This window comes from Ammospiza caudacuta, chromosome 8 (genome assembly GCF_027887145.1).
Source record: "Ammospiza caudacuta isolate bAmmCau1 chromosome 8, bAmmCau1.pri, whole genome shotgun sequence".
Classification (NCBI taxonomy): domain Eukaryota; kingdom Metazoa; phylum Chordata; class Aves; order Passeriformes; family Passerellidae; genus Ammospiza; species Ammospiza caudacuta.
This window is the reverse complement of record NC_080600.1, coordinates 43,085,634-43,111,652: the sequence shown is the minus strand read 5'-3', so window position 1 is coordinate 43,111,652 and position 26,019 is coordinate 43,085,634. Positions and strand designations below refer to the sequence as shown.

General features: G+C 47.8%; 1 protein-coding gene across 4 annotated transcripts in view; it reads right to left on the bottom strand.

Annotated features, from left to right (window-relative positions):
* The window catches only part of FMNL2 (formin like 2), a 115,445-nt gene that overhangs the window by 17,207 nt on the left and 72,219 nt on the right, over positions 1-26,019 (bottom strand). For 3 of the 4 annotated variants that reach the window (XM_058809169.1, XM_058809166.1, XM_058809167.1), the window contains exons 4-12: positions 23,557-23,633; positions 21,571-21,654; positions 19,437-19,589; positions 12,604-12,712; positions 10,466-10,542; positions 6,828-6,921; positions 4,618-4,692; positions 1,611-1,721; positions 596-745 (exon numbers count right to left, since the gene is read on the bottom strand). In XM_058809169.1, the coding sequence (XP_058665152.1) occupies positions 596-745; positions 1,611-1,721; positions 4,618-4,692; positions 6,828-6,921; positions 10,466-10,542; positions 12,604-12,712; positions 19,437-19,589; positions 21,571-21,654; positions 23,557-23,633 (930 nt within the window). Of the gene's footprint in view, positions 1-595; positions 746-1,610; positions 1,722-4,617; positions 4,693-6,827; positions 6,922-8,697; positions 8,734-10,465; positions 10,543-12,603; positions 12,713-19,436; positions 19,590-21,570; positions 21,655-23,556; positions 23,634-26,019 lie in introns of all 4 variants that reach the window. The other variant, XM_058809168.1, reaches the window with a different exon arrangement.

The following is a 26,019-nucleotide window of genomic DNA, read 5'->3' as shown; positions in this document are numbered from 1 at the left end:
GGAGGGGTTTTAATGTCCCTGCCAACCCAAACCATTCCCTGGCTCCTACAGCACCTCAGAGGGGCAAACTCTGCACAGCGAGTTAAGAACATTATTTATTCCAAGTGATGGGAATACAGGGATGCTGAGAGAAGGAAAAGACTTTTCTCAGTTTTAAAGTAAGGAAAACCCCTTTTTTTATTATTTTCCAAAAGCCAGGCCATGTCTTACAGCCTAAAGGAGATGACCCCAAGGTTTGGGACAGCAAACCCTGAGCATCTACACAAGATGATTTTCCAGCCCCTTTCTTCCTGAGTTTAAAGCACACACAGCCAGCATATTTTTTCCCCTATTTTGGGCCTGCTCTGCTGAGGAGCAGGGGTTTTCCATGGAAATCAGCTCTCATGGAAATCAGCACAGTTCACAGCTGTGCCAGATGAACCCTCCTGGAAGCACAACCAGTGCCTGGTTCTCTCCTAGTTCAGAGCCCCAGCGATCCCAAAGCTTTTCCCCAGTGAGCTCCCCCCAGACTGGGCCAGGCCAGCCCAGAAGTGCTGTCAGTTTTCAGGTATCTTTATGTTAAAAACGCTGTAATGTGCAAAGCCTTGGCACTCACGTGGGACAGGTTTTCCTCCAGCTCCTCCACCCTCTCCAGGGCCGCGTTCTTGGTCTCGGCGTCCTCCAGCAGAGCCCCCACGTCGAACACGTTGTCCAGGTAGGCCTGGATCTGCACCTGCAGCTTGTCACTCTCCGTGTGCTTCAGCTTCTGCAGGGCCCAGGGCACACAGGGCACACAGGGGACACTGGTGACACCGGGCACTGGCACAGGGCTGGGGACAGGGCAGCTCAGGGCACCTCCACCACCCAGGGACACCCTCTGGAGCCCAAACAGGCCCAGGTCAGTCAGGCAGGGTCTTGTCCTCTGCCCCTGCAGGGGACAGTACAGCTTCCCTGCCCGTGGAATGGGAGCTTTAGGGTCCCTTCCAGCCCAAACCACAAGATTTCCTCTGTGCTTGCTGGGAAAGGCTCTGCCTGGTCCCCAAGCACACCCATGGCCAGTGCAGCCCTGTCCAAGCACACCCCACAGACCCCACATCCCTCTCCTGGGGGAGCCTGAGCAGGGATCTGCAGGGACAGGCCATTGCCATGCCCACAGCAGCAGGGTTTCCATGGATGTGCCACCAAGGACAGGCAGAAATGCTGCCTGCAGAGGCTGTGGTGCCCCAATCCCTGAAGTGTCCAGGGCCAGGCTGGAGGGGCCTGGAGCAGCCTGGGACAGCAGGGGGAAGTGAGAAACTCTTTCAGGTCCTTTCCAACCCAAACCATTCTGGGATCCCATGGAGAATAGAGAAGAGGAAACAAAGAAGCAGCTGACAGACAGACAGACAGACAGCAGGGGACTCTGCCTGTCAGAGAATCCCACAGGAGACCTCTCCAGCCTGGAGAAGGAGGGAGCCCCATGGGGACGTGGCAGGGCGAGGGTGGCTGTGGTTCATCCTCCCTTTGTTATCAGGCTCCAGATTTAGCTCCAGGCTGTAATTCCAGCTGGCTGCAGCCATTCCCTCCAGCTGTGGGACAGCCCAGGGGCTGTGGGAAAGGGGGTTTGGGGATGGGAGCAGCCCCAGACTCACATCCAGGTACTCGTCCAGGCCCAGCTTGGTGAACTCGTACTGCAGGTGCACTCGGAAGTTCATGTCCTCCACGGAGTGCACCACGATGTTGATGAACTGCATGCAGGCCACCTGCAGGGACACCCAGGGACACCAGGGGTGGGAATTGAAATACAGGGAAACCCCAGAACCTCGGGCTTGTAAGCCAAAGCTCAAAACTAAATACAGGATTTGATCCGAGAAGTAAATACACGTTTTGATCTGAGAAATAAATACAGGATTTTATCCTTGGAAAAGGTTTCTAAACTTAAGTGATAGAATAAGAATGTAAATTTATAGCTTAAAGTTAAGTTGACATGTTAAGTTAAAAATAATAAATTTTAGAGTTTTAGAGTTTAAGATGCAGAAAAAATAAAAGTAGTTACAAAGGTAAATAAGAAGTTTTGCATATAGCACTGTAGGTTAGTATGTTATAATATGATTAAGAATGATTACATTATGAGTTCATAAGATGAAATATTTAAAGATTAAGGTAAAAATATAAATATCTTTGTTAGTAATGTTTTGTTGGTTAACAAGTCTTTAAAAGTTCCTACAATTAGAGGTTTTGTGACCTTCTGAGCTGTGTGGTGAAGATGTGAACAGAACCCACATTTCTTACTTGTGCAGAAGATAAGAAAAATAAATTGCATCATCTAAAGCACTACAGAAATCATGTCTCCAACTTATTCAAAATTCCTCCCCAAATCCCCACCCCAGGTATCCCCAGGAGCAGCTGGAAGGGGATCTGTGGGACCAGCACTGGGCAGGATCCCAGGAGCAGGATGTGAGCAGCCACCAGCACATTCCCTGTGCTCCTGCCAGGGAAATCCATCAGCTGCTCCCTGAACTGCCCCATTCCCAGCCCAGGCTGGGCTCGGGAGTCCTGGGCTGCTGGGATGGAGGGGAATGAGCATTCCAGGAATTAAATCATGTCTGCAGAGCCACCTCCCCACAGCAGGAATGCTGCTGGGGCCAGGACAGGCTCCAGGCTCTGAAAGACCAGTCCTGGGTCTAAACAGCCTGGAAAAGGGAAATTCATCTGGGCCTGGGTCTAAACAGCCTGGAAAGGGGAAATTTATCTGGGCCTGGGTCTAAACAGCCTGGAAAGAGGAAATTTATCTGGGCCTGGGTCTAAACAGCCTGGAAATGGGAAATTCATCTGGGCCTGGGTCTAAACAGCCTGGAAAAGGGAAATTCATCTGGGCCTGGTTCTAAACAGCCTGGAAAAGGGAAATTTATCTGGGCCTGGTTCTGAACAGCCTGGAAAATGGAAATTTATCTGGGCCTGGTTCTAAACAGCCTGGAAAGGGGAAATTTATCTGGGCCTGGGTCTAAACAGCCTGGAAAAGGGAAATTTATCTGGGCCTGGGTCTAAACAGCCTGGAAAGGGGAAATTTATCTGGGCCTGGGTCTAAACAGCCTGGAAAAGGGAAATTTATCTGGGCCTGGGTCTAAACAGCCTGGAAAAGGGAAATTTATCTGGGCCTGGGTCTAAAGAGCCTGGAAAGGGGAAATTTATCTGAGCCTGGGTCTAAACAGCCTGGAAATGGGAAATTTATCTGGGCCTGGTTCTAAACAGCCTGGAAAAGGGAAATTCATCTGGGCCTGGGTCTAAACAGCCTGGAAAGGGGAAATTTATCTGAGCCTGGGTCTAAACAGCCTGGAAATGGGAAATTTATCTGGGCCTGGTTCTAAACAGCCTGGAAAAGGGAAATTCATCTGGGCCTGGGTCTAAACAGCCTGGAAAGGGGAAATTTATCTGGGCCTGGGTCTAAACAGCCTGGAAAAGGAGATTCATCTGGGCCTGGGTTTAAACATCCTGGAAAAAGGAGATTAATCTGGTCTTGGTTCTAAGCTGGGAAAGTGAGATTACTCAGGGTTTGTGAAAGTGAGATTACTGTGGGCCTGGAGGCCCCCGTTTAGGAAAGGGGACTTGCACAAAGGGACCTCTGTTGGGTGCCCAAAGCACATTTCCTAACCTGAACAAGGACCAGATCCCAGAAATTGTCATCCACACACATCCCAAGCCAGCCAGGGCAAGGCAAAGGGTCCCCAGGGTATGGGATGTGGGGAAATCTCCTGTGGAGTGGCAGGAATTGGGGTACGAACCCCAAAAATTTGTCCTTCCCTTGCCACAACCTGCTGTGCCCAGGTGCCCCAGGAAGGAATTTCCCTCATCCTTGCTGGGTTCCTCATGGATAAAACCCCATCCTGTGAGCAGCACTGCAGCAGCAGCTTCCCAACATCCACCAGGATCCCTCCCAGACCTCTAGGAGGAACCTGAGGGTTGAAACAATCTGATTTTCCTGCAGGAAAAGCCTCCAGAGACTCCACATCTCCGGGTCATTTGGTGGGAAGAAGGAACTGGAGGCACCCCCTGGATCACCAGTTTGGCACTGGGATCTGGTCACTTCCCAGGGATCTGTTCCAGGGCCCAGGGGAAAAGGGGATGGGACAAATCTGAGACTCCAGGCTGGTGCCTTGAGGGCAAAATGCAAGGATCATGTAATTCCCTCCTTTTCTTTTTAAATCCAAGGAATTTGCCAGCCTCATTTTTAACCTGCTGGCCCTCAGGGCTGTGATCCCATCCTGGAAACATTCCTGGAGCCTGCAGGAATCACCTCACTGGTGCTCTAACACTGATTTTTGGCAGAAAAAGGTCTTTTACACAAAGCTCAGCACTAAATTGGTACAAAGTGCAACAGAGGCTCAGAATTCCAGTGCTGGGGTGGGAAATCCTGCTTAGAAGGGACCCACATCAAATCCAAGCCCTGAGCAGGAATTCAAGGGAGGCTCTTCCTGATCAAATCAGGATTTCAGTTTCTCACACTCCAGCAAAGACCTTAAAACCCCAGATTTGGGGGATTTTTGCCATCAGCCCTGGAACCATCACCCTCCCTGCTGCTGCAGCTCTGCCTGGGTCAGCAGAAGGGCCCAGGGAAGGAAAATGCTGGAAAACCCAGGAGTTTGTGGCACAGGGACTCACCATGAAGTCAATGTTGTTGTCCTCGTTCCTGAAATGCTCCATGAGCTTCTCAAAGCGCTGCTTCTCCCCACACACCTGAAAACAAACCACCACACCTGGGTCAGCCCCACAGGGAACCTCAAACACACCTTATCTGCCTGCTCACAGCCTCTCCAGCCAGGGTAAAATATCATCAATAATTCCATGTGGGCACCTGCAGCGTGGGGCTGAGCAGCCAGGCACAATTCCTGCGCCTCTGTAATTACAAAAGAACTCTTTTTATCTCTTTTCTCCTTAAAAGTTGGATCTCATCCATGAGTGGAAGGAGCAGAGCTGCACCAGGCTGTGCCACAGCTCAGAGCTGACTTTTCTCTGTAATTAGGGAGAAACCCAAATGACAGGGAGGGAAAAGAGAGAAAATTATCCCTGGCTGAAGGAGGAGTGGAAATAAATCAGTGTAACATCAGAATTCCAGAGTGATCTTCCCAAAAGCTGGCTGGATGAGCTGAATGCCAGTTTATTTTCTTGGCATTTCTCCTTGCCTTGGAGGAAAACACATTGGGTTCTTCAAAGTCCACCTTCAGAAAAGCTCCTCAGTTCTGGGTTTTTCCCAAAGCACCCGAATCCTGGGTTTATCTGGAAATTCCAGCTGATTTCCCACCCAGAGATGCCACAAGCACACCCTCCCCTCCCAAATCCCACTATTCTGGAATATTTTTGTATAAACCAACACAGCAGCTCTGCTGGGTGAGAGCCAATGATGGGATTGTTCCCTGCACAGGGAATAATCCTGGACCCCCGTCCCACCCAGATCCCAGCTTGGATCCCACAGAGCTCTCAGAGATTCTGGATTTCAGGGGAGCACCTGGAGCATCCCAAAGCTCCCACAGCTCTCCTGGAATTCTGCTCCTCCTGCAACACCAACCTCAGGGAACGTGGATAAACCACAGAGCTGCTTCTGCCACCTCCATGGACAGCAGGACACAGGGCTGGGAATGCTGAGGGAGCTCAGCTGGGATATCCCATCCCAGCAGAGTTTGAATTATTGTGAATTCCAGTTATTTGGAAATTTTCCAGCTCAGCTGGGATATCCCATTGCAGTTTGCTGCCCTGCTGGAATAAGAGGTGCTGGAATTGTTGGAATTAGAGCTCCTTTGCATAAACATGGAAATGATGGATAATATTATTCCAGCAATTTGAATTATTGTTATTATTTCCAGTAGCTGAATCATTATTAATATCTGTATTTTTATATTATGGTTTTACTTGTTGGGAAACATATTTTATGGTAAAAGGATTTTATTTATTTTATATTTGGAATAGTACTAATATGTATAGGGGTTTGGGTTTTTATATTTTGGGTAACGATTTGGTGTTTGTGTATTTTTTGTAGCTTTGGGGTAATACTTTGTTACATGTTTAATTTTTTTATACTTGAAATAAGGTTTTTTGGTGAGTTTTGCTGTCACTATTCTTGTGGAATTATTTTGTTGAGAGGTTGCATGAAGAGTTGTGAGAGTTTTTTTGAGTTTTTGATTTGTTGTTTTCAGAAGTTTTTTGAATAGTTTTGATAAGATGTTTGTCTGGATTGTTGTTCTATGTTGAGGACTGTATATTTTGTTGTAGATTTTTATTATTTGGTTAATTATATATATAAATTATATAGATTATTTATATATGTTAATTATATGTTAATTAAGTTAATTGTTAATATTTACATTACTTAATATTATGTATTATTATATAAATATAAATATAATATACTATACATAATATATAATATATTATATATAATATATAATATATAATATATTGTATTATATTATATTATATTATATATTATAATTATAATATAATTTACTTACATTACTTATATTACTTAATATGAATATGTATGTTATTTATAGTATTAAGTTAATAATAAAGAATTATTATTTATTGTAGGTATTTATTATTTGAGATCAGGTTGAGATAAACTCAGGTGGGATATCCCATTCCAGCAGTTTGAGTTATTATTATTTCCAGTTATTTGGAAATTTTCCAGCTCAGGTGGGATATCCCAGTCCAGCAGTTTGCCTGCCCTGGGAGGTGCTGGAATAAAAGGTGCTGGAACTGTTGGAATTAGAGCTCCTCTGCACGAACACGGGAACCATGGAGGGGACACCAGGGTGGCTCCAGACAGCCACAGGAGAAGTGGGGACCCCCAGATGTGCCGAGGCAGCTGCACCAACCTCCTTGAAGTTGTCAAAGGCAGACAGGATGATCTCGTGTCCCCCTCGGACCAGGCACACAGCGGCCAGCAGCTCCAGCACCAGGGCCTTGGTCCTGTGGAGAGAGCACAGGGACACCTGAGGGACAGCAGGGACCCTGCAGGGGACAGGGGCAGCTGCAGCCTCACCCCGTGGGTCTGTGTTTAACCCCTGGATCCTGCAGCCTCACCCCGTGGCTGTGTGTTTAACCCTTGGAATGGATCCTGCAGCCTCTGTGTGTGTGTGTTTAACCCCTGGATCCTGCAGCCTCTGTGTGTGTGTTTAACCCTGGGATGGATCCTGCAGCCTCTCTGTGTGTGTTTAACCCTTGGAATGGATCCTGCAGCCTCTCTGTGTGTGTTTAACCCTTGGAATGGATCCTGCAGCCTCTGTGTGTGTTTAACCCTGGGATGGATCCTGCAGCCTCTCTGTGTGTGTTTAACCCTTGGAATGGATCCTGCAGCCTCTCTGTGTGTGTTTAACCCCTGGAATGGATCCTGCAGCCTCACTGTGTGTGTTTAACCCTGGGATGGATCCTGCAGCCTCTCTGTGTGTGCTTAACCCTTGGAATGGATCCTGCAGCCTCTCTGTGTGTGTTTAACCCTTGGAATGGATCCTGCAGCCTCTCTGTGTGTGTTTAACCCTTGGAATGGATCCTGCAGCCTCACTGTGTGTGTTTAACCCTGGGATGGATCCTGCAGCCTCTCTGTGTGTGTTTAACCCTGGGATGGATCCTGCAGCCTCTGTGTGTGTGTGTGTTTAACCCCGGGATGGATCCTGCAGCCTCTCTGTGTGTGTTTAACCCTTGGAATGGATCCTGCAGCCTCTCTGTGTGTGTTTAACCCTGGGATGGATCCTGCAGCCTCTCTGTGTGTGTTTAACCCTTGGAATGGATCCTGCAGCCTCTCTGTGTGTGTTTAACCCTGGGATGGATCCTGCAGCCTCTCTGTGTGTGCTTAACCCTTGGAATGGATCCTGCAGCCTCTGTGTGTGTTTAACCCTTGGAATGGATCCTGCAGCCTCTCTGTGTGTGTTTAACCCCTGGAATGGATCCTGCAGCCTCTCTGTGTGTGTTTAACCCTGGGATGGATCCTGCAGCCTCTCTGTGTGTGTTTAACCCTGGGATGGATCCTGCAGCCTCTCTGTGTGTGTTTAACCCTGGGATGGATCCTGCAGCCTCTCTGTGTGTGTTTAACCCTGGGATGGATCCTGCAGCCTCTCTGTGTGTGTTTAACCCTGGGATGGATCCTGCAGCCTCTCTGTGTGTGTTTAACCCTGGGATGGATCCTGCAGCCTCACTGTGTGTGTTTAACCCTGGGATGGATCCTGCAGCCTCTGTGTGTGTGTGTTTAACCCTGGGATGGATCCTGCAGCCTCTCTGTGTGTGTTTAACCCTGGGATGGATCCTGCAGCCTCTCTGTGTGTGTGTGTTTAACCCTGGGATGGATCCTGCAGCCTCTCTGTGTGTGTGTTTAACCCTTGGCCTCACCCTGCGTGTGTTTAACCCTTGGAATGGATCCTGCAGGGTGCACAGGGAGCTTTGCCTCTCCTGGGGCCATGCAGCTCCCCCCTTCTTAAAGCTTCTCAAACCATGCAGGGAATGAAACCCCAAGTTGGAAAGTCAAGCAGAAGGCTCTGGTGGGGCTGTGGCAAAGGCAGGGCAGTGTTTGAGGGGTGCTGCTCCCAGGGAATGCCCTGCACACCCCTGCAAGAGCAGCTTTGCACCCCCAGCCAGCCTTCCTTGAGCCCAGTTTTTAATGGGAGAGCTTAAAATTCCAATCTGCTGTTTCCCTGACACAAATCTGAATTATTCTCTGTGGTAATTTGTATTTATAGCCCCCCACACACACACAATTCACTGCAGGCTGTTGGAGCACACGTCCTTCTCCTGAAAAATCAGGAATCTGAGCTGATTTTCAGCAGTGAAGCAGAGAGAAAACGAGATCACTGAGGGAAAAACATGCAGCAAACTCTGTGTAACCCTGATGGAAACCATCCACAGTATTTCCTTCCAGGATTCCTGGAAAACAAAAGCCTTTCTGGGCAGCTGAGCTCTGAGCAGAGGCAAACCATGCACACACAGAAAAAAATTAGTCCCATGCTCAAGCAGCGACTCAAAGCAGATGTTACAGAACAAGAAATACCTTGTGGGCTCTCAAAGGGTCAGGGTTATCTTTGGAAACCAGAAAAAATGGTCACTTCCCTAGGAAATTTTAAATGGAATGTTCAATGCTGCCTCCTCAAGGGTTGGTTGTTCTTATTTTCCTCCTGGCACAAGAAGAACTCGCAGGGATTTTCAGGATCAAGGGGATTTGCTGCAATGTTCCCTCCATGGGGAGGGGATGGAGATCCCTGGGGTGCTGCCCACACCTCAGGGGTGAGCACAATTCCCTGGAGCTGCTGCTGGGAACTGTGCTCACCACACAATTGTTGGAATTACAGCTCTGGGCACATCCCAGGCAGCCCTGAGCTCCCAAACCCCACTCAGGGCTCTCACACAGCTCCCCAGGGCTGAAACAAACCCAGGGCTCAGCCCTCAGATTGTTCCAGTCACATTTTAAATCAGTTTTTTTATCCACCAAAATCAAAATAACCCAATTCTTCCAAAAGTGAAAACCTGGGCTCTCCCCTGATTTCCAGGCACTGGAAAACGATAAAAATGATGCTAAAAAATGATGCTAAAAATGGTGCTAAAAATGATGCTAAAAATAATGATTAAAAATTATGACAAAAATTATGATAAAAATTATAACAGCAATAAACTTCCCATTTGTTCTTGGCTTGCTGACTTGGGGCTCAATAAAAGAAAGAGGGAAGAAGCTGCTTCCCTCAGGACAGGATTCCTGCTCAGCCTCAGCCCTGGGAATCACATCCTGTGGGGTTATCAGCTCACCCCCTGCTTCACCTTTCCCTGGAACCATCTCTGTGCCAGAGCAGGACTGGTGTGACCTGCCAGGGTCAGAACTCCAGGATCTGCTGGAGCAGGGAGCACAGGGATGTGTGGGAGAGCAGGGACATGGAACCACAAGCAGGTCCACTGAGGAGTCACAGCATCCTGACCCAGAACAGAAGTGAAATCTCTCCCAGAGAAATTCCAAGCTAAGGATCTTGGATAACATTTCCTGAAGATTTTCCCTTTTTTTTTCTTCATGAAGCTGCTCATTGCCACTGGGGTTTCCCTGCAGTGAACAGAGCTCAAGGGCTCCAGCAGCCACATTTCAGCTGAATCCCAAAATTCCAGAATGGTTTGGGTGGGAAGGAGCTTAAAGATGATCCAGAGCCACCCTGGCATGGCAGGGACACCTTCCAGTGTCCCAGGGTGCTCCAGCCCGGCCTTGGGCACTGCCAGGGATCCAGGGGCAGCCCCAGCTGCTCTGGCAATCCCAGCCCAGCCAGGAATTCCCAATGTCCCACCTAAATCCACCCTCCCTCAGCCTGAAGCCATAATTAGAGCTGGAGAAGCAGCAGCTTCTGGCAGCACTGGGATCAGACACCCAGTGCTGGTTTAACTGCACTGTTCCAGATCCCATCTGATCCAGAGCAAAGCCTGTTCCCCTCTGGAAGCCCTTCCCAGCCCTCTTCACTCACCTGGTCCAGCCCTAGGAGCCAGAGGAGCCTACCTGGGGTTCTTGTTGTTCAGGCTCAGTGCAATCTCATTGACGGCGTGGGGGTGGGACATGACCATGTTGAATCCATACTGGGGAGAGAAGGGACAACCCTGCCTCAGCCTGGCCCAAATCCCACCAAATCCCACCAACCCCACCAATCCCTCCAACCCCACCAACCCCTCCAACCCCTCCAACCCCACCAACCCCCACCAACCCCACCAATCCCACCAACCCCACCAACCCCACCAATCCCTCCAATCCCACCAATCCCACCAACCCCACCAACCCCACCAACCCCTCCAACCCCACCAACCCCCACCAACCCCTCCAACCCCCCCAACCCCTCCAACCCCACCAACCCCACCAATCCCCACCAACTCCACCAACCCCACCAACCCCTCCAACCCCACCAACCCCACCAATCCCACCAACCCCACCAACCCCTCCAACCCCACCAACCCCACCAAGCCCACCAACCCCTCCAACCCCACCAACCTCACCAACCCCTCCAACCCCACCAACCCCACCAACCCCTCCAACCCCACCAACCCCACCAAGCCCACCAACCCCACCAACCCCACCAACCTCACCAACCCCTCCAAGCCCACCAACCCCTCCAACCCCTCCAACCCCTCCAACCCCACCAACCCCACCAATCCCACCAACCCCACCAACCCCTCCAACCCCTCCAACCCCTCCAACCCCACCAACCCCACCTCCCTGACAGCCCCTCTCAAGTAAAACCTCATGGAATTTAAAATCAGAATATTTCATTCTCCCACTGTCCATCACAGTGTCCTGCTCTGGGTATTCCATGATTTTACAATTCCATGATTTTACAATTCCATGATTTTACAATTCCATGAGTTTACAATTCCATGAGTTTACAATTCCATGAGTTTACAATTCCCTGCCTCAGCAGCACTGGAAGTGCTGGGTTTGGCCATTTCAGCAACAAAATAGGTCCCAGAGCTGCTCCTACACCACTCCAGACTAATAACTACATAAAATATAACTAAATTCCTTTATAATAATGTATTATTTTTTAGCTTGTAATTAATTTTATCATTATTTTATTACTTTAATATTAAATAGCAAATATGTTATTTAATATATTTGCATTATTTAATATACTTAATATGTATTTTATATTGCAGTTAATATATTATTTAATATATTTATAATTATTATTTAAATATTAAATAACAATAGTTAAAATTATCTCATAATTAATTATATAATTATTATAAACATATAATATAGTATATTATATATTATATAGATTATAGAATTATTTTATAATTATTTTAATATAACTGCACGCTATTATTTTATATATTATATATCTATTTTATATTATTACAATACAATCATATATAGTTATAATTATTAATTAACATCAATTGTTAATACATAATTAAGTTATTAATATAGTCATTATTTATATTATATTATTTTATAGCTATTTTAGATTTCTATAAAGTAATAATTTATTTATTATTTATAATATAGATTTCTATTTCTATTAATTTTATATTTATATGTATAGCTTTATTATGTTATTTTCTATTTATATAAAATAATAATATATTTTTATTTATAACTTATAATAATACACTAAACTCCAGACTAATAATTTATTAATTATATTATTAATTTATATGAATATTAATTTTATTTCTTATTTATATTTATATTTATATTTATATTTATATTTATATTTATATTTATATTACATTATTTTCTATTTCTATAAAATAATAATATATAATTTTATTTATAGCCTATAATAATACACTAAACTCCAGACTAATAATTTATTAATTATATAATTAATTTATATGAATATTAATTTTATATTTATATTACATTATTTTCTATTTCTATAAAATTATATATATATATATATATATAAAACTTATAACAATACACTAAACCCCAGACTAATAATATACCAAACTCCAGAAGACTGGCCTATTTAACTGCACATCCAACGAACAGGATCTGGCCCAACACATCCAGGCTCTCACTGCCCTTTCCCTAAATCCCTAAATCCCATCGCTGTGTCCCATTCCCTCCCGTTTGATGGGAATTTCACCACTTCCACCAATTTCACCCCAAACCGCGTGCCCCGAGAGCCCGGGGCTGACCTGGTAGTTCATGATGGCCCTGAGGCACATGATGCACACGTGCACGTCGTCCTTCTTGCTCACCAGCCGCGAGTTCTTCAGGGTCCTGCGGCTGGGCAGCGTGTTGTACCTGCAGAACACACACACCCCGTTCCCATCAGTCCTGGGCATTTCCTGGGAAAGGGCAGCAAGGGACAGGAATAACCCTCCACCGGGTGAGGGTTCTACAGAGGATGAGCAGAAAGCATTCAGGGGATAAGGAGGGAAAGGTCCTGGCGGGGATGAGATGCGGATGTTTGGCTCCAGCTGCACCTCGGCCCTTCCTGCCAGCACGGGCGACAGGGAATGTTCCCAGCGAAACTGGGACAGGGAATACCACCACACTGGTGTACTGTCACTCCCTGCCTCATCCCTGCAAATTCCTGGTTTAAATCCATGACAAAAGCAGGAACAGGGAACACAATACCACACCAGTTTTTTGTACTTCTCTCCGACTCATCCCTGAAAATTCCCTGTTGAGATCTACAAAAAAAGCAGGAACAGGGAATACCACAGCAGTTTTTTTGTATTCCCTGAAAATTCCCTGTTCAAATTCACAAAAAAGGCAAGGACAGGGAATACCACGCTGGCTTATTGTGGCTCCCTGCCTTATCCCTGAAAATTTCTTGTTTAAATCCACAAGAAAGCAGGAACACTGCTTTATTGTGACTACTGGCTCATCCCTGAAAGTTTTCTGGTTTAAATCCATGATAAAAGCAGTAACAGGGAATACCACAGGAGTTTTTGTGACTCCCTGCCTCATCCCTGCAAATTCCCTGTCTAAATCCACAAAAAAGCAGGAACAGGGAATAGCACACTGTTTTATTGTGACTTCCCAGCTCATCCCTGCAAATTCCCCATTTTAACCTCACAACCCAAGAGGAGCAAGGTCCCACACCAGGGCTGGGTTCTCCCTGTGCCCACCCTGCCACAATTCCCAGCTTCCCACAATCCCTCCCCTGGGCTTCTCCTTCCCAGCTGAGATGAAAGGAATCCCCAAACCCAAACTCAAAGGAGTTTTTCCTTTTTTTTTTCCCCATCCATAAATATGAATGAATCCATCAGCTCAGGGCACTGCAGGATTTTGGGAAACATGACCCAGTTTGGGATCAGCACTCCATATTAACTAATGCATAAAGTACATCTAATAAGTAGATTAAATAATAAATTATAAACATGTACTATTGAATATTAATGAAAATAAATATAAAATAAATTATAAAATTATACATTGGTATAAAGGAGTTTAGCTATATTTCATTTTTAGTCTGAGGGGTTGGAGCACTGGAGCTGAATTTTGGGTGCAGCCCAGGAGGAGGCTGCTGCCCCCAGCTCTGCTCCTGCACCTGGATATTTGGGATATGGGTGGGAATGGGGCTGCCAGGGCTGTCCCACATCCCCCTGGATCAGCTCTGTGCCCTCCTGTCCCAACATCCCTTCCCAGTCACAACAGGAGCTGAGTGACCCCAAACTGGGAATCTGAACTGGGAAGTGTGGAAGCACCTCCAGGGCTGCCTGGACACCCCAGAGCTGCCAATTCCACACATGCATCCCACCAAATGTGAAAAAAAAAACAGCAAAAAAAGAAGGTTTTGAAGTATTTTTAGTCCCACAGAGACGGTTCCTACACTGGTTTATCTCAGATTTAAATTATGAAGGGCTGCAGAATTATTTTCATGCATTTAAAATCAGATTAATGAGATTTTTATCATGCCACTGATGGAAGAAAAATAATTTCCTCAGTGCCTGGTGACTGCCTGAATTTCAGAACTGAAGCATCCACCAGTTCTGTTGGCTCTAAGAAATGGGGAGAATTCTCCTTAAACAACAAAAATGACCATGAACACAGATTTTGGTATTTCCAGGTGCTTGGAAAAACAGAATTGGGAAGCAAGGATACTCCAGCATGTCCAGCACTGGGTCTGATCTGCCTGGATCCAACCACTTGGATGGAACCTTCCCAAGCTGAGATGTCCCTCCTAAACTCCTCCATACCTGGGTGGCTTTCCAGGCCAAACCAGAGCCACCAGAACCCAGCACCAACGAGGATTTCTGCTACAGGACCCCCAGAAGGTGGCTCTGCCTCCAGAATTCCAGCTCAGGATGCTTTTCCCTGTGTGTGCAGCCATCCCAAGGCTCCCTGATGGTTCTGTTTGCTCCCCAAGGTGGGGCAGTGTCACAGACATGTTTTATGGAAAATCCTTTCCTTAGGATTGTTCCTTCTGAGAAGCTGGGAGGCCTCAGGAACAAAATGCAAGCAGTGGTTATCTGCTGCTGTGGGATGCAACAGGTGCATCTGGGATTGGGCTCATGGGGTTGTTTCTAATTAATGGCCAATCACAGTCAGCTGGATCAGACTCTGTCCAAGACACAAACCTTTGTTATCATTCCTTCTTATTCTATTCTTAGCCAGCCTTCTGATGAAATCCTTTCTTCTATTATTTTAGTATAGTTTTAATACAGTATGTATCATAAATAATAAATCAAAATAATAAATCAGCCTTGCGAAACACGGAGTCAGATCTCCATCTCTCCCCTCACCCAAGAACCCCTGTGAGCACCACCACAGGGCAGCTCCAGCCCCTCCCGTTGTGCTGCACCAGCCAGGGAAGGGTGGATGTGCCTGAGCTCCTCCCGCTTCCCCTCACGCTGCTCCGCAAGGCCCGGCCCAGCAGCTGGAGCACGGCTTGCGTTTGATTTCCTGTCTGCTGCAGGTCCCAGATGATGTCACCCCCAGGATATTTACCCTGCTAATTAAACTCAGATGGTTTCTCTTTCATTTCCACGGCCCCTCCTTGCAAGGGGAACTGCAAAACCTTTCTTTGCCCCGCAGAAGGGCAGGAGCTGCAGAGCTGGGCCTGGGGAAGGCCCTGCAGAGGGCAGGGGTCTGCAGGGGGGTGGCACATGTGGGGAGGGGGCTGGTCCAGAGGTTTGGGATGAGGAGGATGAGGAAGAGGGCAGGGTTTCAACAGCATCGTGGGAAAACCAGCAACCAGCAGAGCCAGGGCTGATCCTGGGCTGGAATACAGAGTTTGAGGTTCCTTTTCTCACCCAGATCTGACAGAAAAATGCATCCGTTAAAGAGTAATTCCATCATTTTTTCTATTTTAGGGCCATGGAGGTGCAACCAGGGCTGGAGCCCCTCTGGAGGCAGGCTGGGAGAGCTGGGAATGTTCCCCTGGGGAAGGGAAGGCTCCAGGCAGAGCTCAGAGCCCCTGGCAGGGCCTGGAGGGGCTCCAGGAGAGCTGAGAGGGACTGGGGACAAGGGATGGAGGGACAGGAGCCAGGGAATGGCTCCCAGTGCCAGAGGGCAGGGATGGGTGGGACATTGGGAACTGGGAATTCCCAGAGCAGCTGTGGCTGCCCCTGGATCCCTGGCAGTGCCCAAGGCCAGGCTGGAGCACCCTGGGATGGTGGGAGGAAAGTTGGAATTAGATCCCAAACCCTCCTGGAATTCCAGGATGTGCCCACTCCAATGGTGCAGACTTTGAATGCCCCAATTTAATACAAATCACTGCTGATTTCTCCCATCATTTTCACCTTTTTAGAAGCTAAAAATTACCCTGTTCTCCCCTGGCTCCCAGGAGAGCAGCCCAGGGTGGGTCTCACAGAGATGAGAAGCTGGAGTTCATCAGGGCTGGGTGGGTTTTGGGTTCCATCCCTGCCATTTTGCTGGGGGTGGGTTGGAAACTGTGGGGTTTGTATCAACTGACAGCAAAAATTTCCATCAGAAAGGGAGGTTTTGGCTCATCCCAGCAGTTTGGGGTTTCTGTGATCTGCTGTAGCTGCTCACAAAGATGTTCTGGTTATTAGGAAGTATCTGACAAAAGGATGACTTCCCCAGGCCCCAGAGCAGTGGAAGTGTCAATGGCAAAGCCCAAATTCAGTGACTGCAGCTCCCAAAACCGTGGCAGATTTAAGCCCCATTATCAAAGCCCATTTCTGGATTTGCCTGGATCATTCTCTGCTCACAGACCCGACAGACTCCAGAGGAAGAACTGAAGTTTCTCACTTCAATCCTCATGAAAACTCCAACATTTTCCTCAGAAGAAAGGGAATTTCTAATGGGCTGGGACACTGCAAAGCCTGCATTAATATTTATCTGACAGCAGAGCCTGGCTCTCAGCAAAGCTCCTTCTCCCAAAAAAGCAGCACTGAAATCCCCCAAGGTTCTTCCCCCTTTTTCATCCTCCTGCCCTCATTTTGGTGTCGGTTTCCCAAATCCCTGTGCCTCCCCTGAAGGAACATCCCCTCTCAGTTGCCAGGGAAACAGGAGCAGGGAATTGGCAGCTTTAGCACTGCTGAGGAGCTGCAGTGGGGCTGGAATTAGGGGGGAAAGGTCCTGGAGCACGGACACAGCTCTGCCCACCCCGGCCAGCTCCTGAATTCTGCATTTTCCTGGGGAGATCTTCTCAGCCTCCTCCTTTCCCCTCCAAACCTTCCAGCCCAGCCTGGGGAGTGGGAGGTGTCCCTGCCCATCAACGGGACGAGTCCAAACCCTTCCAACCCAAACCAGGCTGGGATTCTGGGCTTCCTTCCTCCCACTGCACAGTTTCCACCATCTCAAGAAATCTCACACACCTTGCGTGTCCACACATCCCAAAATTCTCATTTATCACCCAGAGATGGGGCAGAACCTCTTGGTTTTGCCCAAAAAAACCACCCTGCACCCCCTCCTCAGTTGAGCACCTGCCTTATTCTGAGGAGAATGCTCTCCTTCAATTCACCAATATTTACTTGTATTGTACATTTATAATATACAATATTATAATCATAAAAATTATACAATATTATAATCACAAAAATTACAATTTCAAAATTATAATAGCTCAAAAAAAACCTTCCCTTCTTAAAAATCTCTCACCTACCTTTTTCTTCCAGGTTTCTGTTAATGCACACAATCCCTAGCTATTGAAAAAATACCATTTTAAAAATAGATCTTTAAAAAACCCACATATTTTTAAAAGATACACCTTTTTTAAAAATACCTCTTTAAAAGAATATAAAAAGATACAGATTTTAAATTTTAAAATTTATTTTTAAAATCTGCATTTTATTAAATTATTAAAATTATTTTATTAAATTATTTAAAATCTGTATTTTAAATAATTAAATATTAAAAATACAGATTTTAAAATTTATTTAAAATTTTAAAACACGGATTTAAGGAAAGAAACCCTCCAAAACCCATTCCAAAAATGCTGCCCCAGCACCAAGATGGCTCTGGAGGCAGGAGGAAAATTTGGGCTGGAAAACTCTGTCAGGTCCCATTTCCGTGGCAGTTTCGGGTATGAGCAAAGCCTCTATTTATAACCAAAAGGGGAAATCAGAGGGACAAGGGCTAAAAGCTCTAAGTTCAGCTATCAAACACAACTATTTCCACCACGATAAGGAGAAGCCAGCTCTTGCTCCCATGCCAGCTGTTCCCCTCTCTGCGCGGAAACGCCAACCAGGCTGGGAACTGTAATGTGCCAACCACACGTGCTGAGCCCGGGTCCCTTCCCCTGGCCCGTGTGGCCAGCACATTCCCCGTGGCATGGCAGCAGGGCTGCCTCCGTGGTGCCCGGAGGGGACAGAGCCCATGGCACTTACGGGACGATTTTCCGGGCGGCAGCGCCATCGGCGGAGCGCAAGGGGAAGCTGCTCCACAGGCAGTCGGCTGCCAGGCAGCTGTGGCAGCGTTTGAGCTCAAGGTGGTCGGGCAGAGAAACCAGTCTGAGGGGGGGTGAGAGGAGATGAGAGCACGGGGAACCGTGGGAGAGGTGGGAGAACGGGGGAAGAGCGGCCGAGTGGGAAAAGTGAATGGAGGAGATGTTGAAAGGGAGATTCAGACAGGTGAGGAATAAAGGGAGATGTGAGAAAGGGAAAAGGGTGGAAGGAGATGAAGAGAAACAATGTAAGAGACATGTAAGGTATTCCTGAGTTAGGCATTCCTAATCCCAAGCACTTCTCCCGAGGACACGGCACCTCCTGCCAGCTCGGGCTCCGTCACTTCTGGCAGAGCAATTCAGGAGCAAAAATCACCAAAAACACTAAAAAAATCCCTTCATCAACTAGCCAGGTGATCCTGCTGCACTCCACAGCTGGGTTTCTACCCCAGATCTCTCCTCCTCTGCACTCCCTGAAGGCTTGGAATTAAATCTTTCAAGTACAAGGTTTGGAGCCACTGAGCATCAACCCCAGGGCTGAGGTCAGTGCCTGGCACACCAAAACCATCCCTGCTGGAAGGGAAGGGCTGGAAGTGACTCCAGTTTTGGGCTCTGCAATGCTCATTGGATTATGGAGCAGAACTCCATAAAAACCTAAAAAATGTCCCAAAGGATCCAACCCTCTGAGCTGCATCCTGAGTATCAGTACTGGGAGCTGAGGACATCCAAGGAATGGGAGAGAGGTGACTGCCAGCCAACCCTGGGAGGTGATCCTGCCTTTTACCATAAATAAAACTAAAAAAAAAGGAATATTGAGAAAGAGAGAGTCAAGCATGGAATGGTGAGAGGGTGACAGCAGGTCTGGGGGAGGGAAGTGCCCTTTCCAAAGAATCCAGCGTCCCATTCATGGCAGCACAGAAGGAACGTGCTGCTGGGAGAGCGAGGACACGGGATGGGAGCCCCAGTCTGGCTGGGTCCTTGGGAATGCTCAGTGACATTTTGGAGAAGAGGAGTGGCACAAGGACACACATCCTCAGCCCATCCTGCCCCTGAGAGGCCCCTTCCACCTCAAACCACCATTCCTTCCCATGCCACCAGGCTCGGAGGGCAGGGAGGGATGCCCAGAGGGCAGGGCTGTCCCGCGGTGCCGTCCCCAGGGATCCGTACCGGAGCGTGGAGTGGCGGCCGGAGCGGGACACGCTGCTCCCCACGGGAGAGGGCAGCTGGCTGCCCCTGTGCAGGTCCTCGATGGAGCGGCTCCAGGGCTTGGACTTGTCCATGGAGCTCTCCACGCTGCTCTCCAGGCTCTCAAAGTCAAACCTGCGAGGATAAGGAAATTCCAAGGCTGGGTGAGGCGGGAGAGGCGCGCGCGGAGTTCTCGTTCATGCTGGAATCACAGAATCACTGGGCACAGCCAAAAGGGACAAAAGAAAAGGAAAAGCTCTCCAAGACCACCAAATCCAACTGATCCCTCAGCACTGGGAAGGTCCCTTCCCACCCAAGCCATTCCAGGGTTCTGTGATTCCAGCAGGTGGAATAATGATGGAATAGAAGAGTTGTGGTGCTGCAGGGACATGGAAAAGCCCAGGGAAACAGGGCTGGGCTGTTTCCCTGCTTCACAAGGGGAAGAAAATTCCACCACAGGTTCGTTCATTCAGGCTGGGAAAGCCCTCCAAGAGCATGGAATCCAACCATTCCCAGCCTTGCCAAGGCCACCAGTAGGCCTTGTCCCCAAGTGCCACATCCACAGGGCTTTGAGGCCCTCAGGGACACATCTTCAAACAAACAAACAAACAAGCAAACACACAAACAAACAAACAAACAAACAAACTTCTTCAACAGAAAATAAACCCAACACTGGCTGCTTGCTGAGGAATATCCCTGCCTGGAAGGAAAAGCTGGGAGTTCTGGGAGCTGTCTCCAGTGAATCTCCATAAATCAGCTGTGCCAGTACCACTTTGGTTTCCTCTATCCCAGTTGGGCCCCAGAGACCTCCCAGCACATTCAAATATCACCACCATCATCCCAGATTCCCTCATTTCTGACTCCTTGCCCGTTTTTCTGCTACTCCAAGCAGGAACTGCTTGTTCCCCTTCCAGCTCCTGAGGTTATTACTCATGTTCCCCATGTGAGAGGGGAAAAACCCAGCGAGCTCCTTGCGTACATTTGTATAAATTTAGGAAGAAAGGCTTTGTACAAACATTTCTTTTTGCTGTGCACGGTTTTTTTCCAGTGGGTAACATTTGAAACCATAGGATTTTCCCTCATAAATTTTCCTGCAGCCCCACCACAAATCTCTTTTCTGGGCAGTGATGGACGTAAATCTGATGGCAGCCTTGCTAAAAATAAATTATTGGCTCTCCCCAGCTCGAGTTTCTACTCCAAAATTATCTTTAACCTAAGGCTTCTCTTTCATTTTTGTAGGAAAAAATCTGCTATGATATCCTGAGTGAATGTGGATTAATTCCCCATTGTGGGAATTAATTGGAATTGCCCACAGCCAGCTTGGATGGGGTTTGCAGCACCCTGGGGCTGGGAAGGCTCCCTGGCCATGGCAGGGATGGGATTTAGGGTCCTTCCCAACCCAAACCAGCCTGGGCTGATTCCATCACCCTAAAACAAAGTCTCAGCTGTAGATCTCCACTGAAAGCTGATTTTCCCCACTGGTTTTTCAGAGCCCATCTCAAGATTTATGACCCAAACTACTAAACCTGATCCCAACGTCCCAGATGTCAGAAAGAAACTCAGTTTCCAGTCTTCCCAACTGCCAAACTGCCCCTGGAATTGCTGCTGAGCTGAGCTGCAGCACCTCTGCTGCCCAGCACCCCAGCCTGGCTGCAGGGTGGGAATCCCTCTGAACACAGCAGGAACACAAACCCTGGGCCCAAACTCCAACTGCAAACCTGTTTCCAAGGAACTCTGCATCTTTCCCCGCATTTTGGGATGGGTTCTCCACCCCTAAGATGCTCAAAGACCAAAGATAAAAAATATGAGCAGAGATTAATAATCCCAAGGTTTAAATTCAGGTCGTTTTGGGGGTTCTTTTGTCTGCAGGGAAGAAATAATTCCAGACTCATATCAAGATTTCCTCTGCTCTCAGGCCCACAGAATCATGGAATTATTGAGGCTGGAAAAGACCAGAACCACCAACACTTCCATGCCACTTTTTGAACAATTCCAGGGATTGTGACCCCACCACTGCCCTGGGCAGCCTGTTCAATGCTCAACCCCTTTGGAATTAGGGAAAATTCCCTAAAATCCATGTATTTCCTGCAGAAAATGCTGGGAACGTCTCACTTACGTGACTGCATACTGGGCAAAGGACAGGTACTCCACCAGGACATCCAGGCCTTTGTTCTCCTCATTGAGGAACTCCCTGACCCACCTGTGACAGAAACACAAAACATTAAAGCCTTCCTGGGGCTTTGGGATTCCCTGGAATTCCCAAAAAACCAGAGACAGAGCCACTGCAGCACTCTGAGCAAAAAAAAAAAGGGTTTTCAGAGTAATTTAGAGGACTTTAAAGAGCCCTTTAGATGCCTTTCCAAATGCACTGAAATGAGGGGTTTTTCAAGCACTGTGAAGGTCAATTCCTCACACAGGGACTTGGCTCGGTTTTTATCTCATCCTGGTTTCCAGCAGGCTGTAAAAGCAGGAAGAGAATCTCTGATGGATGCCCTGGGTGTACATTTAACAGCAATTCTGCCTCTTTTTTGTAAAAGGTGTTCACCTGTCGCAGTGAATTCCGGCCCCTGGGCTTTACAAAATACTTCAGGGAAGTCTGTTATGTTCCAAAGCTTTGATAATGCCAAGAAAAACCTGAAAATCCATCAATTGAGGGGCAAAGTGAGGGGGAAAGGAACCTCAGCACAGCCCCAGCTCCTCTCTGAACCCCAGCTGGGGCAGCAAATTCCCTGGGAATGGCTGGGTGCCATTGGAATGAGGGAATCCAGGGAGGGAATTGGGAATTCCAGGCTCGTGCAGTGGGAATCCTTCACCTCTGACGGATTCTGCTCCTCAGGAGGGACATTTTTTATCATTTTCCTGCGAAAATAACCAGCCTGGTGTTTCATGAAATGTGTTTTGGAAGGAATCTCTCAGGCAGGGGCCCAGAGAAATGGGCACTGGTGCTGTGCCCTCTTTCCTTGCCCTGGGGCATCAGCCAGGCTCCTCCTGCCCACCCTAAATCCAGGGGGATCCATGGATGCCCTGAGCCTCTGGGAGGGAATCCCTGGTGCTGGAAAAGGGGGGAACCCCTGGCAGGGCCGTGGGAGGAGGTTTTGGGATGGAGCAGCTCCAAGGAAGGTTCCCATCCCCACACCGAGACTGCAATTCCATCCACAGATTAAAATATCCCAAATTCCCTCAAAATCCCAGCAGAGTCCCCAAAAATCCGTGGGACTGAGCTGGACACAGGGAGTGAGCATGGAGAAAACCACTGGAAAAGCTCCCTGGCCAATGCCCCAGTGCTGGACCAGCTTCTGCTCCCACAGGAAGGTGAAACTGGTGGGAATGAGGATGGGAAAGGGATGTCTGATAAAAACTAAACTCTGATAAAAAACAAAACCCCTGGCAATTCTACTGCAGCAATCTGGGATGGATTTGCTGCCTTGTGGATAAATCCTGGTGCTGTTATTCCCAGCCAGGCTCCGTGTAAAAGCTATGAGACAGCAAGGGGGATGATACATAAATTTATAATTAAATTTAAGATTTAATAATTAAATAAATTAATAATTTCTATAATTTTATTATATTATAATTTTTAAATTCTATTATTATTTATATCTATTTTCCAATTTTAATTTTTAAAATTTTAAATAAATTAAAATTTCTAAAAAATATTATTTATTTAAATTTATTTATTATTTATTTGAATTTAAAATGTATATATTATAAATTTATTACATACATATACAATTTTATATATATTTATTCTGGACACAGCTTCACTCCCTTTGCTCTGACCGAGCTGGAGCTGACTCCAACCTTTCCTTAGCCCTCAGAAAAATGTGGATGAATCCATCAGGAAAGGATTAAAGCTGAATTATCCTCTTGAGATGCCCAGCTCCCCTTAACTAAGCCCATCAGGCTTTAATTAGCAATCAAGTGGCATCACTTATTGACATGCAAAGGGGGTGTATTCTCAAAGACAGACACCTTTAGAATTCAAAAATGTATTATTAAATAATAAAAAATAAATTAATAAATAAAATCAATTTTAAATTAAAATTAATAAAAATAGAAATATTAAAAATTAAATTGAACCAGAGGCATCAAAAACTCTCACCCAATGTGGTTTGTCCTCAAGGAAATTTCCAGTTCTCGGAGCACCTGAGTTGACTCCTGGACTCGTCTCCTGAATTTCTGCAAGGGAATGAGCAGCAAAAATAACAATTAGGCTCTATTAAAAAACATCAACATCTCACCCAGCACACAGGGAATGAAGAAAACATGGGGGAAACTGAGAACTCCTCTAAATCCCCAGGAATGCAGCACCAACAGCCCAGCAGTCAACAAAACCACGTGTGGAGAGATGGAGAGATCCCTTCTGTTCCCAGGAACATCCTGGAGATTCCAGGATAAAGGAAATTCAAAGCCTGGAGATAAATAAACATTTCCTAATAAGCCAAGATTCGGTTTAACACCAAACTTTCTCCTGAAGGTTGCAGAGCCCCTCTGAAGGTGGCAGAGAGCCGGTGGGGGCACCTCGATCCCACCCGGAGCAGGACTGGAGGATGCTCTCCTCCCTGCCCATGGCAAGGGGCTGAAACAGCTGGAGAAATCCCTCTGGATCAGCTCTTTTGGCTCATTCTCCTCCCTGAGTAAGGCAAATCAGAGCTAAAGGGGTGAGGAGGGGTAAGGGCAGGCTCAGGTGGGATTTTGGGAAGGAATTCCTGGATGGGAGAGGCCAGGTGGAGCCATGCAGCAGAAACAGTGCCAGCACCTCAGTGGCAGCAGGAATCCTGGTGGGATGAGCTCTCCCACCCCTGCAGGAACTCCAGTGGGACGAGCTCTCCCATCCCTGCAGGAACCCTGGTGGGATGAGCTCTCATATTCCTGTGGAAATCTTCAGGAATCCTGGTGGGATGAGCTCTCCCATCCCTGTGGAAACCTTCAGCAGGAACTCTAGTGGGATGAGCTCTCCCATCCCTGCAGGAACCCCGGTGGCAGGAGCTCTCCCATCCTTGCAGAAACCTGAACTCCAGTGGGATGAGCTCTCCCATCCCTGTGGAAACCTTCAGCAGGAATCCTGGTGGGATGAGCTCTCCCATCCCTGCAGGAACCCCAGTGGGATGAGCTCTCCCATCCCTGTGGAAACCTTCAGCAGGAATCCTGGTGGGATGAGCTCTCCCATCCCTGCAGGAACCCCAGTGGGATGAGCTCTCCCACCCCTTCCCGTGCCAGAGGGGCTGAGCAAAGGCCATGGGTGATCTGCAGTGACCCAACCACAGGCAGGAAAGCAGGGCAGTTATTTTTAGCCCCTTTGGGTTTGTCCTTTGTCCCGGCAGCCCTGGGTAAGAAAGGCTCCAATGTGAGCCCACGGAGCGAAGCCAAACGCGGAACAATCCCCAAACCCTGCGGAGGAAAAGCACAAAGGCCCCGTTCACCGGGCTGGGAACGTCCGCACGGGGAATGGCAGGGTTTCCTGGGAAATGGCTCCCTGCTCCTGGCTGGGGGCTCCAACCAGGGCAGTGTTGGGACCCAGGACATCCCTCTGGCTGCCCTGGAGGGCTCCAGGCCTGGCAGGGGCTCAGAGACCTGGGCATGGAGCCACAGACACCTGTGCCTTGATTTTAGCCCATGGAAACAATCACCAGCTTTGTGTGAGGAGTTACAAGCCACAAGGGTTTGAGTGGAATGACAGTGAATTTGTCACAGGGTGAAAAAGTAGAATTTTGGGGATTTAGAATGGGGGTTCAAGAGGCAAGATGGAGGAATCTGAGCGTGTCCTGTCCTTCTTCTTCTTCTTCTTCTTCTTGTCCTCATTCTTCGGCTGTGATGGTGGCACTTTTGGATTGGTTTAGGGTAGAGACAGACTGTCTAACATAGGTGATAGGTATTGGAGAATTATTGTAAATAAAGTACACATAGTTCTTAGTATAAAAAGCCAACACCACCCCAGGGAAGTGTCACCATGGATGGAGATGATCACCACAGAAGGAACTGAGCACCAAGGATGAGAGCTGATCCTCATGGATGAGCTGTCACCATGGATGGGAATTGTCACCATGGATGGAGTTGATCTCCATAGAAGGAACTGATCACCAAGGGTGAGAGCTGATCCTCATGGATGGAGTCGAACCCCATGGATAGAGCTGTGACCATGGATGGGAACTGTCACCATGGATGGAGGTGATCTCCATGGATGGAACTGATCCTCATAGATAGAACTGATCCCCATGGATGGGAACTGTGACCATGGATGGAGCTGATCCCCATGGATGGAGCTGACCACCATAGATGGGAATTGTCCCCATGGATGGAGCTGACCACCATGGATGGGAATTGTGACCATGGATGGAGCTGATCCCCACGGATGGAACTGATCCCCATAGATGGGAATTGTCCCCATGGATGGAGCTGATCCCCATGGACGGAGCTGACCACCATTTACAGTGCACTCAGGGGAGCCTCTGCCAGGCAAACTCCCAGAGAAAAGGACTCAAACCTCAGACAGCCCTTTCCAGGGGGAGCAAAGGGCCATCAGACAGGGGTTTAGCCAAAGCCAGCCTAGAGCCCAGCTCACAGA